The following is a 14506-nucleotide window of genomic DNA, read 5'->3' as shown; positions in this document are numbered from 1 at the left end:
TCTGGAGCTCTGGAGCCATCGGGTTCTTGGTCACGTCCCTGACCACGTGTGAATATCTGAAAGGATTGGATAGGTGTCCTGGACATGAGCCTGTGTGGATAGTCTCATGTAGAAAACATACAGTACATGATTGAGTGGTAGGCCTAAAAAAATACCCCCTTGCCTATATGATTAAACACATAAGCACTACTTTCACATTCCGTGCATTTTAAATCAGAAAAGTCAACGCCAAAAGCTGAAAATATGGTGCTACAATAATAGCCCACATATAATTGCAGTTGCAATTGTACATGTAGAATGTGTACATCAGATGTGTATGCAGTGATACAGAAGGCATATGATAAGGTAATATTATATTAAACTTATTCTGAATGTAGCATAATAACTTGAATAATTTGTTATTATTAGTTCTATTGGCACACAATTCCAAGTACTGTAGGTTCCCAATTAAGATTAGTCTAACACTTGAGCAGTGTGTGTGTGTTTGTGTTAGGGGAGGCCTGGGGATGGACATGTGCTGCTGATGTGGGATTCCACATCAATCCCTATCCTAGCCCCTGCCCTTTGATAGACCAAGTGGAATTGTTTCCATATTTTGGACACCTATCCAATCCTTTTGTATGTATGTTTTCTACATGAGACTATCCACACGGGCTCATGTCCACGAACGCTTTGACGCAACCCAGAAGTGTTTTCGCTGTTCACAAGCAAGCGACATGTACAGTGGGGGCAGGGTTGGAGCAAGTCTACGCCTATAGGCTACATTGTATGTCTGTTTGAAGCAGAAACGGGATAACAATATCCTGGTCCAGCTCTAGGCATCATGTTGATATCTTGTCATGATAAATACGTTATAACTAATCGTAATATACAAACCAGAACATATAATAATCATTATACTAAACTGGGACGTTTAGTGTGAATTTTTGTACTGTGGCTTTAAGAATTTATCCTCCCCTCCTTCCTAGTCCGTCATAATTTCTCTGTCCTGGGTGCTAAACTGAAGCGACGCTCATCCCGTTGCAGTATCAGCAGCCATGGCCGAAATAAAGACGGGGATTTTCGCCAAAAACGTCCAGAAACGGCTAAGTAGGGCGCAGGAAAAGGTAAAGCGTTTAACACATTTCAAATCGACATCCTGTGTATCAAGTTGTTTTTGCTTTGTGCTAAACCGCTTTTGTGCCCAGAGGAGCTATCCAAGGATTGTTCTAGGGTAGCTGGGAGGAGCAGGTGTATGGATGTGTGTAGAAATTGCAGTCGGTGTAGGCTATTCGTGCACGGATAAGTGAATTTGTATCATGATTAAATACCTTCCATGATATATTTTGCTTGACTATAACAGCATTTATGTTCTAGCCTCTGCATTTAGCCTAGATGCATGGCGACAATTGTAATGTCGCGAATGCAATATTATCCCCTACTGCCATTTCACAGCGAGGCTTGGAAGGCTCCATTACAGTATCCACTTTAATATACGAACTAAATGAACGGAAGGCCCTTAGAACGGAGGTGGGGCCTTTTTTTGAGGATAGAGGCCAACGCACTGCTTTTATGAAGCCTGTCAAATGAGAATGAGCCCACATCAATCTTATAACGAATATCACGTCAACCAAATGTCATAGCGACGTGCGAAACATTTCAGTCGATGTTAAAGATCAGCCTACTCCATTTCGAGGCATGACTGTGTTGTTTCATTTACATTTCGCTCATAGCCCAATTAAATGCATAACCTTAATTCAAGTTTTGTGTCAAAACTGTGTTTTTCTGCAAGGTCAGGGGAAGGGGAGATGGTGAGATGGGGAATGCCCTGCTCACTGCAGCACTAACGATATAGCGGTGGTTCTCTTCCCTACTCGTGCTCAACGATGCGTTTTTAGGCTGTGGCGTAGCCTAAATGCCTGCGTTTACAGTAGTAGCGATAATACTCAGCCAATCCTTTCTATTTAAGAACGGGTATTTTTAGGGCCTTGCTTGTATTTACAGACTCGAGGCAGACAAATAATGGAATTTTGGCCGAAAGCTTGAAAAAGGGAAACTGCCTAGGTTAGGGGGCGGCCTAGCAGTTAGAGAGGCGAGCTAACAACTGGGTTGCCAGTCTGAATCCTGGGTCCGATGCGAAAATCTATCGGAAAGTGAGGCAGCCGGAGGGGGGGGGGTTGCTGTTATCAAATCCTAGATGCCAATGCCTGCCGTTGTGCCCTTGAGCAATGCACTTACCAAAACAACAGCTCCCTGGGCGCACACTGTGAGTACTGCTCCAAAAACACGTCTATATGTGTCTTTCAGAGGGATTTGGGTTAAAAGCGGAAGTCAGATTTTGGTTGGACCTTGTGTGCAGTTGACCAATAAAGGCATCTTAATCTATTGTTTTACAGGCTATGTCTTACCGAAAATGGGATCTATGTTTATTATGGCTTGTATCTGTAGGCGAGCTAGTCATTTTTACAGGACAATACTGAATGGTTTTAACCAGTTGTTTTTACAACCTGTTTTGGCCTGCCTGGTTTCAATTACACATGCAGAGCGAACATTGGTTTGATATGAAATGAGACGTTGACATGAACGCAGATGCAATTACAGACAGTCTATTAGACATAACACAATTGTATCTACAGCCATGATAAAAGACTGCACACCGATCACCCATTACCCTTCTTTCATCTAGCTGATGGGTCAGGTCGAAATAAAAATCACCGGCCTGCGAAGCTGGTAAAGAGAGTATTCCCTGGTTCTAGCTCAGACCCACGCACACACTGACACAAACTGCAGTAAGAGGATTGTCTTTCTTTTAATATCCCCTCGTGCTACTGTTCTCCTAATGGCAGACTCGAGGTGAAGAACGTGCGGAACGGTCTTAGGTATTATATACATGACAGCCAAAATGGCTTTTTAATTACACCTATTGCTTGGCCCAAGTGTATGCGGTAGCCTAGTTTTTAAACCCACGGTATTCCCAAACAAATGTTCTCTGAACTCAAGCACAGGTGGAAACATTAGTTTAGTACCTCTCCTCTAAATTCAATAGCGTTGACAGGCGCACAATGGGCCTTTTGCCGGGGAAATTCACGATGACCCGCGGTCAACATTTTTATTGAACATACATTTGTTTCCTGGAGGCGCGTCGGACATATGACAAAGCTGCATCAACATGTCTAAGATCTGTGGGGTGGCAGGCAAGATGTGTAGGCCGTCTACCTCTGAGTGTGCTGTCCATGGTGCTGAAACCACCACTGTTCTGGGGACGTGTACATTTATGAAAGGTTTTGGCTTGCAGTATACTACACTTACACTCTGAGTGCTTTTTCATTTGGTATTCAACATGCTATTCTTATTCTATTCTAAGACAAACCTTCAATTTGAAGGCATATTGAAGTTCATCATAAGTATTCAATAAAACTTTATTGAATGAATGCACCTTTTTGTCAACATCAGGTCTGCTCATATTCTATAATCAGCTTTACCCTAGATGTTACCACCACAATCCAATATTACTTCATAATGGATTATACCAGCACATGTTTTACACCCACTTTTTGCCATATCTTCAATCTAAGTGTAACGGTTGTTGGAAGGAGAGGACCAAGGTGCAGCGTGGTACGTGGTCCATATTTATTAAATGAACACTGAAATAACAAAAATAACAAAGATAACGACCGAAACAGTTCTGGCTGGTGCAGACACACAACAGAAAACAACTACCCACAAACACAGGTGGGAAAAGGCTACCTAAGTATGGTATAGAATGCCCACCCCAACTCACGCCCTGACCAACCAAAATAGAGACATAAAAAGGATCTCTAAGGTCAGGGCGTGACACTAAGCCTACTAGAAAGTGTGTGCCATCAGACCTAGAGGGAAGCAAAAGTAATTCCGTTACCCAAGAATGGTAAAGCCCCCTTTACTGACTCTCCACGCGGAACGAGGAAGAGCTCGGTTTTGTTTGTTTGGAAAGTTTGTTGTTTAAAATATATTGTAAAGTTCTTGGTAGCTACCTACCTTCTTATGTTGGACCCGCGACGCAGTTAGCATCAGTTGCTGGGACTGCTTGTATCTTTCCAGTGATCCTGCTGACCAAGGACGGGTCTGAGAAGCTATTTGGCATCGCAACTAGCGTAGCTGCTAATTTTATGCATATCCTAGCTTCTGGGCCTGAGTAACAGGCAATTTACTTTGGGCACGCTTTTCCTCCGGACGTCAAAATACTGCCCCCTAGTCCAAAGAGGTGATTAATGAGGAGTATCCAGACGCTGCACTTGATGAATTTATGAAATTGCTTCTTCCAATTATTGATAAACATGCACCGAAGAAGAAACTGACTGTTAGAACTGTTCAGGCTCCATGGATTGATGAGGAATTGAAAAACTGTATGATTGAAAGAGATGGGGGCAAAAGGAGTGGCTAATAAGTCTGGCTGTACATCTGACTGGCTTACTTACTGCAAGTTGAGAAATTATGTGACTAAACTCAACAAAAAGAAGAAGAAACTTTAATATGAAGCAAAGATCAATGATATAAAGAATGATGGAAAAAATACTTTGGAGTACTTTAAATGAAATTATGGGCAGAAAGAGAAATTCAACTCCATCTTTCATCTAATCAGATGGCTTATTCATCACAAAACCATTTGATGTTGCCAATTATTTTTAGGATTATTTCATTGGCGAAGTGGGAAAATTTAGGCAGGAAATGCCCACGACAAACTATGAGCAATTATATTCATGCATAAAAAAAACGAATAATGAAAGAAAAGCAGTGCAAGTTAGAATGTTGTAAAGTTAGTGTGGGAGAGGTGGGAAATGATTGTAAACGATCAATAATGACAAAACTCCTGACATTGACAACTTAGATGGAACCCCACTGAGAATGGTGGCTGACGTTATAGCCACTCCTATCTGGCATATTTTTAATCTGAGCCTAGAGGAAAGTCTTTGTCCTCCGGCCTGGAGGGAAGCCCGAAGTAATTCCACTACCCAAGAGTGGTAAAGCGGCCTTTACTGGTTCTAACAGAAGACCTATAAGCTTGCCAGCTCTTAGCTTACTGTTGGAAAATATGGTGTTTGACCAAATACAATGCTATTTCTCTGTAAACAAATTAACAACAGACTTTCAGCATGGTTATAGAGAAGGGCACTCAACATGTACTGCACTGACACAAATAACTGATGAGTGGCTGAAAGAAATTGACAATAAGAAGATTGTGGGAGCTGTACTGTTAGATTTCAGTGCAGCCTTTGATATTATTGACCATAACCTGTTGTTGAAAAAACTTAAGTGCTATGGCTTTTCAACCTCTGCCATATCGTGGATTCAGATCTATCTATCTAATAGAACTCAGGGTTTTCTTTAATGGAAGCGTCTCTAATGTCAAACATGTAAAGTGTGGTGTACCGCAGGGCAGCTCTCTAGGCCCTCTACTCTTTTTTTATTTTTACCAATGGCCTGCCACTGGCATTAAACAAAGCATGTGTGTCCATGTATGCTGATGATTCAACCATATACGCATCAGCAACCACAGCTGATGAAGTCAGTGAAACCCTTAACAAAGAGTTGCAGCCTGTTTTGGAATGGGTAGACCGTAATAAACTGGTCCTGAACATCTCTAAAACTAAGAGCATTGTATTTGGTACAAATCATTACTTAAGTGCTAGACCTCAGCTGATTCTGGAAATGAATGGTGTGGCGGTTGAACAAGTGTAGGAGACTATATTACTTGGCGTTACCTTAGATTGTAAACGGTCATGGTGAAAACATATATATTCAATGGTTGCAAAGATGGGGAGAAGTCTAGCTGTAATAGATGCTCTGCCTTTTTGACACCCTACTCCAAAAAGCAAGTTCTGCAGGCTCTAGTTTTGTCTAATCTTGATTATTGTTCAGTCGTGTGGTCCAGTGCTACAAGAAAATACCTAGTTAAGCTGCAGCTGGTCCAGAACAGAGCGGCACATTTTGCTCTTAATTGTAATCAGAGGGCTAATATTAATACTGTGCATGCCAGTCTCTCTTGGCTAAGAGTTGAGAGACTTATTGCATCACTTCTTCTTTTTATAAGAAACATTAATGTGTTAAAAATCGCAAATTGTTTGCATAGTCAACTTCCACACAGCTCTGACACACACACTTATCCCACCAGACATGCCACCAGGGGTCTTTTCATAGTACCCAAATCCAGAACAAATTCAAGAAAACGTACAGTATTATATAGAGCCCTTATTGCATGGAACTTCCTTCCATCTCATATGGCTCAAATTAACAGCAACCCTGGTTTCAAAAAACAGATATAGCAACACCTCGTGGCACAACGCCTCTCCCCTATTTGACCTGGATAGTTTGTGTGTATGCATTGATATGTATGTAGTTCTGTCCTTGAGCTGTTCTTGTCTAATGATGTTCTGTATTATGTCATTCTGTAATATGGTTCATGTTTTGTGTGGACCCCAGGAAGAGTAGCCGCTGCTTTTGCAACAGCTGATGGGGATCCTAATAAAACACCAAATTTGATCTGTTATTTACGACAGTGTTTGCCCTTAAAAGTGAATGCACTGGTTATTTTTTTGTGTGCAATTTTGGCATAGTCATGAAACCATAAACTCTAACTGTGCCTTAGCTGCAATGGTCAGGCAAAGACAGAGGGGTTTGAAGAAGAACACACACACACACACACACACACACAGACACGTATCAATGGAACCATGAATCAGAGCTCAATTTACTCTGAAAATGGACCAATTATAGTGCTAATTTTAGCCGCCATCCAAATGGAGTATACTCAGGTCTTGTTTATACTGACATCCTAGGCTTGGTCCCAAATGGCACCCTATTCCCTATAGAGTGCACTACCTTTGTAGTGCAGGGCCCAAAGTGCACTATTTTTGATAAGAGCCCTATGTAGGGAATAGGGTGCAATTTGAGACACAGCCCTAGACTTTCAACACATTTCCAATACACTGCCTTCCTTACTGGAAAGGCTTCTGTGGATGACAGCGATTTATTTTAATCCTGAAGGATGATGGCTATGTTTTCTCTTTGGGTAAATGTTCCCCATTTTCATTTATACTTTTAATCTTCTGTATATTCAACCCTTAAGTTGGACAAAATACATTTTAGTGGATTTTCAATTAATAAGTATGAGTACATGTACACGATCCAGGGTATTCATCGTCCCTCAGCCATTTTGATTTTAACACTCAATTTAATAAGATGGCGGGATGTCAATAGGTGTTGGCCCACTTAGACGAGCGTATTTATTTATTTATTTACCGCCATTTCGAATGAGTGGGTGGAACGTTAGTTAAACACAACAGTGTGCCTCAGTGATAAGTAGGTCTTGTTACCATCAAGATGGATATTAGAAATTGGTTTAAAAATAATGCATCATCTGCTGCAACAAGTGGCGCTGAAACGCCACTCGTTGAAATCACTGCTACACTTGATGGCAATCATGGTAATGTGGCCAGCCCACAGTGTTCGGCTAGCCTAGTCTCTGTCAATGGTGAAGCTAGCGGAGCCCACCTCCCAGTCCTGCCACCTGCCTCCTTGCCACCACCCAGCTCAGCAGCAGCTGCTAGCCATGCTAAATCACACAGGCCAGAGCCACCAAACATCCAGAGAAGCAGCCCCAAATGACCTTGGGGTTGAGAAGCCCAATCAGGTGATATTAGATGTGTTTCCAGTAAGTTGTATTCAGGGAAGAAGCAGTCTTTTGCTAATACGTGGTACCGTAATCGAGATTGGCTAGAGTATTCAGTACAAGCTGACCTAGTCTTTTGTTTCACCTGGCGCAAAGGTTGTGTCATCAGACTCAACCCTTACCATTAAAGGGTTCTGTGGTTGGAAGCATGCATTAGAGACAGAAAAAGAACAAACCTGCCACCTCGAAAGAACACTTAACATGTAAGGGCTATATAGAGGGAGAGAGAAATGCACCAAGAGACAAGCAGTGTGGATATTTCCCGCGCTAGCATGGATCAGCTTGCTCTTCATAGATATTACCTAGGCTCTATTGTTGACATTATTGCATTTTTAGCCGTTAATAAACTCCCTCTACGAAGAGATCATGACGCATGACAGAGGAAGGCAGTGGGGTGTTGTCATTGTTTGAGTATACCCTCCAAAATGACCCAGAATTGGCCAAGATAGCACCAATGTCACGACTTCCACCGAAGGTGGCTCCTCTCCCTGTTCGGGCGGTGCTCGGCGGTCGTCGTCGCCGGCCTACTAGCTGCCACCGATCCATTTTTCCTTTTCGTTTGTGTCTGTCTGTTTTGTTTACACCTGTGTCCTATTAGTTAATTTCGGTGGGTTTATTAACCTCCCGCTGCCTGCTAGTCTTTGTGCGGGATTATTGGCTGTTGTTACTTTGTTAGGGGTGCGTGTTTGCACCACGGGGTTTTCTTTCTCAAGGTAGCTGTACCGTTTTGGAATGTGTTTAGGAGCAGAGGTTTCTCCCCCGTGTGTTGCGTTTATTTCCCTGTGTGTGGCGACTTCGTTTGAGCGCGTTCCCCTGTTGTTGTTGAGTTGGGACTTCTAATTAAATGATTGTGCCACTGGGACTTCCTTGCTCTCCTGCTCCTGATTCCTGCACCTCCCTCCTCTTAGGAGGCACGTAACAACCAACCATTCCCCACAACACGAGCCACGACGTCCAGAACGACTTAATAAAACAAATGAGCAACTTAGTGACAGAGCATATTGTCGGGGAAGGAATAGGGGACTCGTTTTCTTCTATTAAAGTGGACAGAACAAGAGAATCCACGGCTGCGAAAACATTTCAATCGTACTTCGGTTTGTTGATGGAAACTATGAAATTAAAGAGCGCATTCTGACCATAGCCACTGCAGATGCAGGTGATGCCAACACTCTCACAGAAACTGTTATCACAGAACAGACCAAGGCTGGACTGAGAACTGACAAAATCCTGAGTAAAGTCTACGACGGAGCCTCTGTGATGTCGGGGAAGCATGGGTGAGTGCAGAAACTTCTACCACCAGCTTCATCTGGTGGTGGTCCATGCCATTTCCTCTGAGGATGCCGTCTGAATTTCTTTTCAACATTTGTAATCTTCTTTACAAATCCGTAAGAAAGCCCACCGTTAGAGTTCATTACAAGGCGGAGACACTGAAACGCCTGCTCGACCAGTGCTGGACCGGTCACCTGGCCGCTGTACAAGTCATCCTCAAGTCCTCCAAGGATATATTCCAGTTGCTGGCACAAATTGAAAACACACAAGCTTTTCCCGCAGATGTGAAAGTCGAGGCAGTGGGGTTGCTGCGCGCCATATCAAAGCCCAGCTTCAGGTTGATCGCCCTCATGGTAAACAAGATCCTGTTCCTTTTTGACCCACCAAACAATGTGCTCCAGTCACTGGTGAACAGTGCATCCGTGTGTTAATGGTCTCCACGTTTTTGGAGCTATGGAATCAGTGCGTCGATGCAACAGGCCAAGGGCCAAACAAGAGGAGACACACAACAGACACAAATGTGGTTGAAGAACCAACGGGAGCGGGACACAACCATGATGAAGAGTAGACGAGCAAAGGAGTGCCGTAGATGCACTACGTGGAGAGATGAACGGGCGCTTTGGGGAGGTGCAACAGCATACTCATGGAATTGCTGTCGTCACTGGATCCAGCAGGGCACATGTTTCTGGATACAGCCAAAGTCAAGTCCCTCTTGGAGTTGACCAATACAGAGCTTGTAGATGCCGAGTATGCTTGTGGCCCAACAGTTCCTCCACACACAAGGGAATGGGTCCACGCCTGCAGAGGATTGGAAATGGACACACAACTCTTTTGACCACCTTCCACAAGACCATGGAGGCATTTCTAAGTGTCATGGTAGCGATGAAGTCTGCTTTAACGTTTGGAACCTCCACTGCCAGGTGTGAGAACTATTTTTCTACATTGAAAAATGTTTTCGGTGATCCCCGAAGGAGCATGCTTCACACTCGCAAATCCCACCTTATACAACTTTCCTTCGAGAATGACCTCAAAAGGAGATGCAGGAATGAGTGGAAGGAATATGGGCTGAGGAGATTCCATTCCGCAGAGAAATGCCATCTCCAGCTTTACTAGACCCAAAAAGGAGAGGCAGAGAGAGTGAGTAGATTGTTTTGATGTCTTTCTTGTCTGCAATGTGCAGAGTGGTGCTGTCCATGGTGCTGTTTAAGGTTAGCTTGTTATTTGCACTGAGTGGTGCTGTCCATGGTGCTGTTTAAGGTTAGCTTTGTTATTTGCACGCTGTGGTGCTTTTGTGACTCTGTTTTGACTATAGGCATAGGTAGGCCTAAAAATAATACTTTAATATTACTATTACTTTATTGTATAAGATTTGATTCAATGTTATGGCAAATTCTTTGTCCTCATTCACTCCACTCAATAGTGCTGAGTCTCATTATTGGCTGTTGACTGATCATGTTTATTATCATGGCAAAGACTACGTTTTTATTTAGTTGTTTCATATTTTTGTAAGGAAGGACAATAAAGAAGAGAGAGGGAGAAAACAAGGGTGCCAGAGAGAGAGACTGACTGACTTCTTCAACCGAACCCATCTCTACTGGTCCAGTCCGTGAGCTAATGCACAGGAGTGGACTGTTGTTTTTCTCCCTATTTATATTCACCGACAAAAGCTATTCATTAATTAGGACGACTTTCTATTTTTGTATTTTTTACGATCAAAATTAAGAAACGTGGAATAAAGTGCTCAGATACTGACTGACTGATTAGTAGAAGGACTAAAGGTTTGTTTCTCTCCACAACGCATTGTATAAAACCAAGTTGAATTTGCATGGAAGTAAAACTCTGGATTGAAGTGTTTAAATTGTAGTTTGTTTCAATGTTATCATTGTTGATGATGGTGAAAAAATGGAGGACAAGAACGAAAGGAAAACCTGATTCAAATGGGAGATGTTTTGTACCAAGATGTTTTTACCCTATATATCAACTATTTGATTATCGCCTGTACTGTGTTAAACAGTTAGCTGTAGTATTGCGTTCATTATAGTGGTAACGCAATAGGCTAGTACACTCTTATTTCTTTGTCTTTTATTTGTTGATTGTGTTGTGGTTTGAGATGGGGTTTTGATACAGGTCAGGAAAAAACAGTTTTCATTTTTCTTATCCAGTTGTTCCTATTGGATTCAGTATCAGTTAATTAAATCAGACTTTATTATCTAGGCTTACCATTTAACCCCCTAAGGTCAATGTCTAATAAATTAGCATAATACAAAAATCCCCTTAAAAATCGGTTAGAGATTTGTGTGTGTCTCAATCCACCGCATCCGCCCATGTCGCACATCCACATCTGGGGTGAAAGATGACAGAACTGTTTGTCAGACCAGGAGACATCCCAAAAAATCGGTCTTCTCACAAAATTGTCTGTAGCGTTCAAATGGTTTCATTTGCGTGGCGCAGCCACGTAGCCTTGGCTGCACAGACAAGTAACATAGTTAAACTCAAAATATGCAATTCAATTATTTTGAAAATGCATTTTCTTAGTCTTATGTTTTTTTAGGACATGCCTAAACGAATGAATAATGGATTTCTTTGTGATGGTGTATATTCAATGGATTTATTCAAATAGACGCCCGCCCACATCGCACGTTCCCACTCCTTGGAATTCTAATTCCAACCCCAGCCGTTGTAGAAGTTGTATTTTTACATCTCAATAAAGAAGGCTGTTGGGACCTCCTGTAAAGAAAAACGGGCCCACCCATGGAAATCAAATTCCCGTCCAACTATTTCCTTCTGGGTCTGGATTGACAACAGACCATGGCAGCAAATAAGGAAAAGATGATACGTTGTTTGCTAGCTCCGGGGTGAAGATGCCCCTAGAAACTGATCTTGGGTTTTGTATTTTTCCCTGTAGCTCTTTACGCTCGTACCTGTATACAATGCATTCAGAAAGTATTCAGACCCTTTCACTTTTTCCACATTTTTGTTAGGTTACAGCCTTATTCTAAAATGGTTTCAATTGTGGCTTTTCCTCATCAATGTACACACAATACCCCATAATGACAAAGCGAAAACAGGTTTTTAGAAATGTTTGCAAATTTATTACAAATAAAAATCTGAAATATCCCATTTTCATAACTATTCAGACCCTTTACTCAGTACTTTGTTGAAGCACCTTTGGCAACGATTACAGCCTCGAGTCTTCTTGGGTATGACGCTACAAGCTTGGCACACCTGTATTTGGGGAGTTTCTCCCATTCTTCTCTGCAGATCCTCTCAAGCTCTCTCAGGTTGGATGGGGAGTGTCGCTGCACAGCTATTTTCAGGTCTCTCCGAGATGTTCGATCGGGTTCAAGTCCGGGCTCTGGCTAGGCCACTCAAGAACATTGAGACTTGTCCCGAAGCCACTCCTACATTGTCTTGGCTGTGTGCTTAGGGTCTTTGTCCTGTTGAAAAGTGAACCTTCGCCCCAGTCTGAGGTCCTAAGCTCTCTGGAGCAGGTTTTCATCAAGGATCTCTCTGTACTTTGCTTCGTTAATCTTTCCCTTGATCCTGACTAATCTTCCAGTCCCTGCTTCTGTAACAGTATAACTTTAGACCGTCCCCTCACCCCGATCCGGGCGCGAACCAGGGACCCTTTGCACACATCAACAACAGTCACCCACGAAGCATCGTTACCCATCGCTCCACAAAAGCCGCGGCCCTTTCAGAGCAAGGGGAAACCCTACTTCAAGGTCTCAGAGCAAGTGACGTAACTGATTGAAAGGCTATTAGTGCGCACCACCGCTAACTAACTAGCTAGCCATTTCATATCCGTTACACCTCTGAAAAACATCCCCACAGCATGATGCTGCCACCACCATGCTTCACCGTAGAGATTGTGCCAGGTTTTCTCCAGATGTGACACTTGGCATTCAGGCCAAAGATTTCAATCTTGGTTTCATCAGACCAGAGAATCTTGTTTCTCATGGTCTGAGTCCTTTAAGTGCCTTTTGGCAAACTCCAAGCGGGCTGTCATGTGCCTTTTACTGTGCCTTTTACATCCTTCTGGCCACTCTACCATAAAGGCCTGATTAGTGGAGTGCTGCAGAGATGGTTGTCCTCCTGGAAGGATCTCTCATCTCCACAGAGGAACTCTGGAGCTCATTCAGAGTGACCATCGGGTTCTTGGTCACCTCCCTGACCAAGGCCCTTCTCCCCCGACTGCTCATATTCCTAGAGCAGCCAGCTCTAGGAAGAGACTTGGTGGTTCCAAACGTCTTCTATTTAAGAATGATGGAGGCCACTGTGTTCTTGTGGACATTCAATTTTTTGGTACCCTTCCACAGACCTGTGCTTCGATACAATCCTGTCTCGGAACGCTACGGACAATTCCTTCAACCTCATGGCTTTGTTTTTGCTCTGACATGCACTGTCAACTGTGAGACCTCATATAGACAGATGTGTGCCTTTACAAATCATGTCCAATCAATTGAATTTACCACAGGTGGACTCCAATCCAGTTGTAGAAACATCTCAAGGATGATCAATTGAAACAGGATGCCCCTGAGCTCAATTTTGAGTCTCATAGCAAAGGGTCTGAATAGTTATGTAAATAAAGTATGTCTGTTTTTGTTATTTTTAATACATTTGCAAGACTTTCTGAAAACCTGTTTTCGCTTTGTCATTATGGGGTATTGTGTAGATTGCTGAGAAATGTTTTAATCCATTTTAGAATCAGGCTGTAACATAACACAATGTGGAAAAAGTCAAGGGGTCTGAATACTTTCCGAATGCACTGTACGGGTTGAAAATGGCAGATTTGGACACTGATAAGCGCTTAAATTGGAACGCAGTGGTTTTACAGTAACATGCTGTCAGAGCTTAGGGTCTCCGCTTAACAGCTCTGTGTGGGTTTTGACTGACAGCCGCTTTGAACTTCAGCACCGCGCAGCAAGAAGTTACCCCGCACCACTCCGCTAATTGGGCAACTTTTGCGAATGTTTTGTTGTTTGAGTAAGGAAAACGCTTTCAATGACGAGGACTCAATTATTTTGAAAGATGTTGAGGATTTTAATAAATGCCGCTTCGACGCCATACAAGCAAGCCAAACACCCGAGTCCAAATGTGCACTTCACGTTTCCATATCATAAAACTCATGTCATTATACAGTGTCAATGTTTATGATCCCTTTGTTTGATGTACAGTTACAAGCTGACATGGTGTCCTACCCTTGGATGTCCTGAACAGAATGAGCCTGTTTGTTGAATTGTGAAGAGAATTTGCCACGGACCACGCATCTGAATGCACATCTGAATGCACATCTGAATGCACATCTGAATGCATATCTGAATGCACTCATGACTCCATTCTACGCGCACCGAAATGAAGATCTGCCTCTCTGAATCGCCTTGTGAAAGCCTAACACTGTAAGATCGTATTTCTTTTATTTAGCTAGTCATGTTGGCAATAGAACAATCTTTTCAATTATGCCCACCCGACCCAGATTCCGATTTTATTATGGACCGTTTTTGGATTGCGTGAATCACAACAGTAATTGTGTGAGGGCTTGGATGCAGG

The 14506-nt window shown here is 42.8% G+C and overlaps 1 protein-coding gene across 4 annotated transcripts in view; it reads left to right on the top strand.

The window, feature by feature from the left end:
• The first annotated feature begins 973 nt into the window (after window positions 1-973).
• Window positions 974-14506, top strand: part of amph (amphiphysin) — a 146771-nt gene continuing 133238 nt past the window's right edge. For all 4 annotated transcript variants that reach the window (XM_055867596.1, XM_055867595.1, XM_055867594.1 and 1 more), the window contains exon 1: window positions 974-1106. In XM_055867596.1, the coding sequence (XP_055723571.1) occupies window positions 1038-1106 (69 nt within the window). In that variant the 5' untranslated portion in view covers window positions 974-1037. The remainder of the gene's footprint in view (window positions 1107-14506) is intronic.

Source organism: Salvelinus fontinalis, chromosome 17 (assembly GCF_029448725.1).
Source record: "Salvelinus fontinalis isolate EN_2023a chromosome 17, ASM2944872v1, whole genome shotgun sequence".
Taxonomy (NCBI): Eukaryota; Metazoa; Chordata; class Actinopteri; order Salmoniformes; family Salmonidae; genus Salvelinus; species Salvelinus fontinalis.
This window is presented reverse-complemented; position numbering and strand designations above follow the sequence as displayed.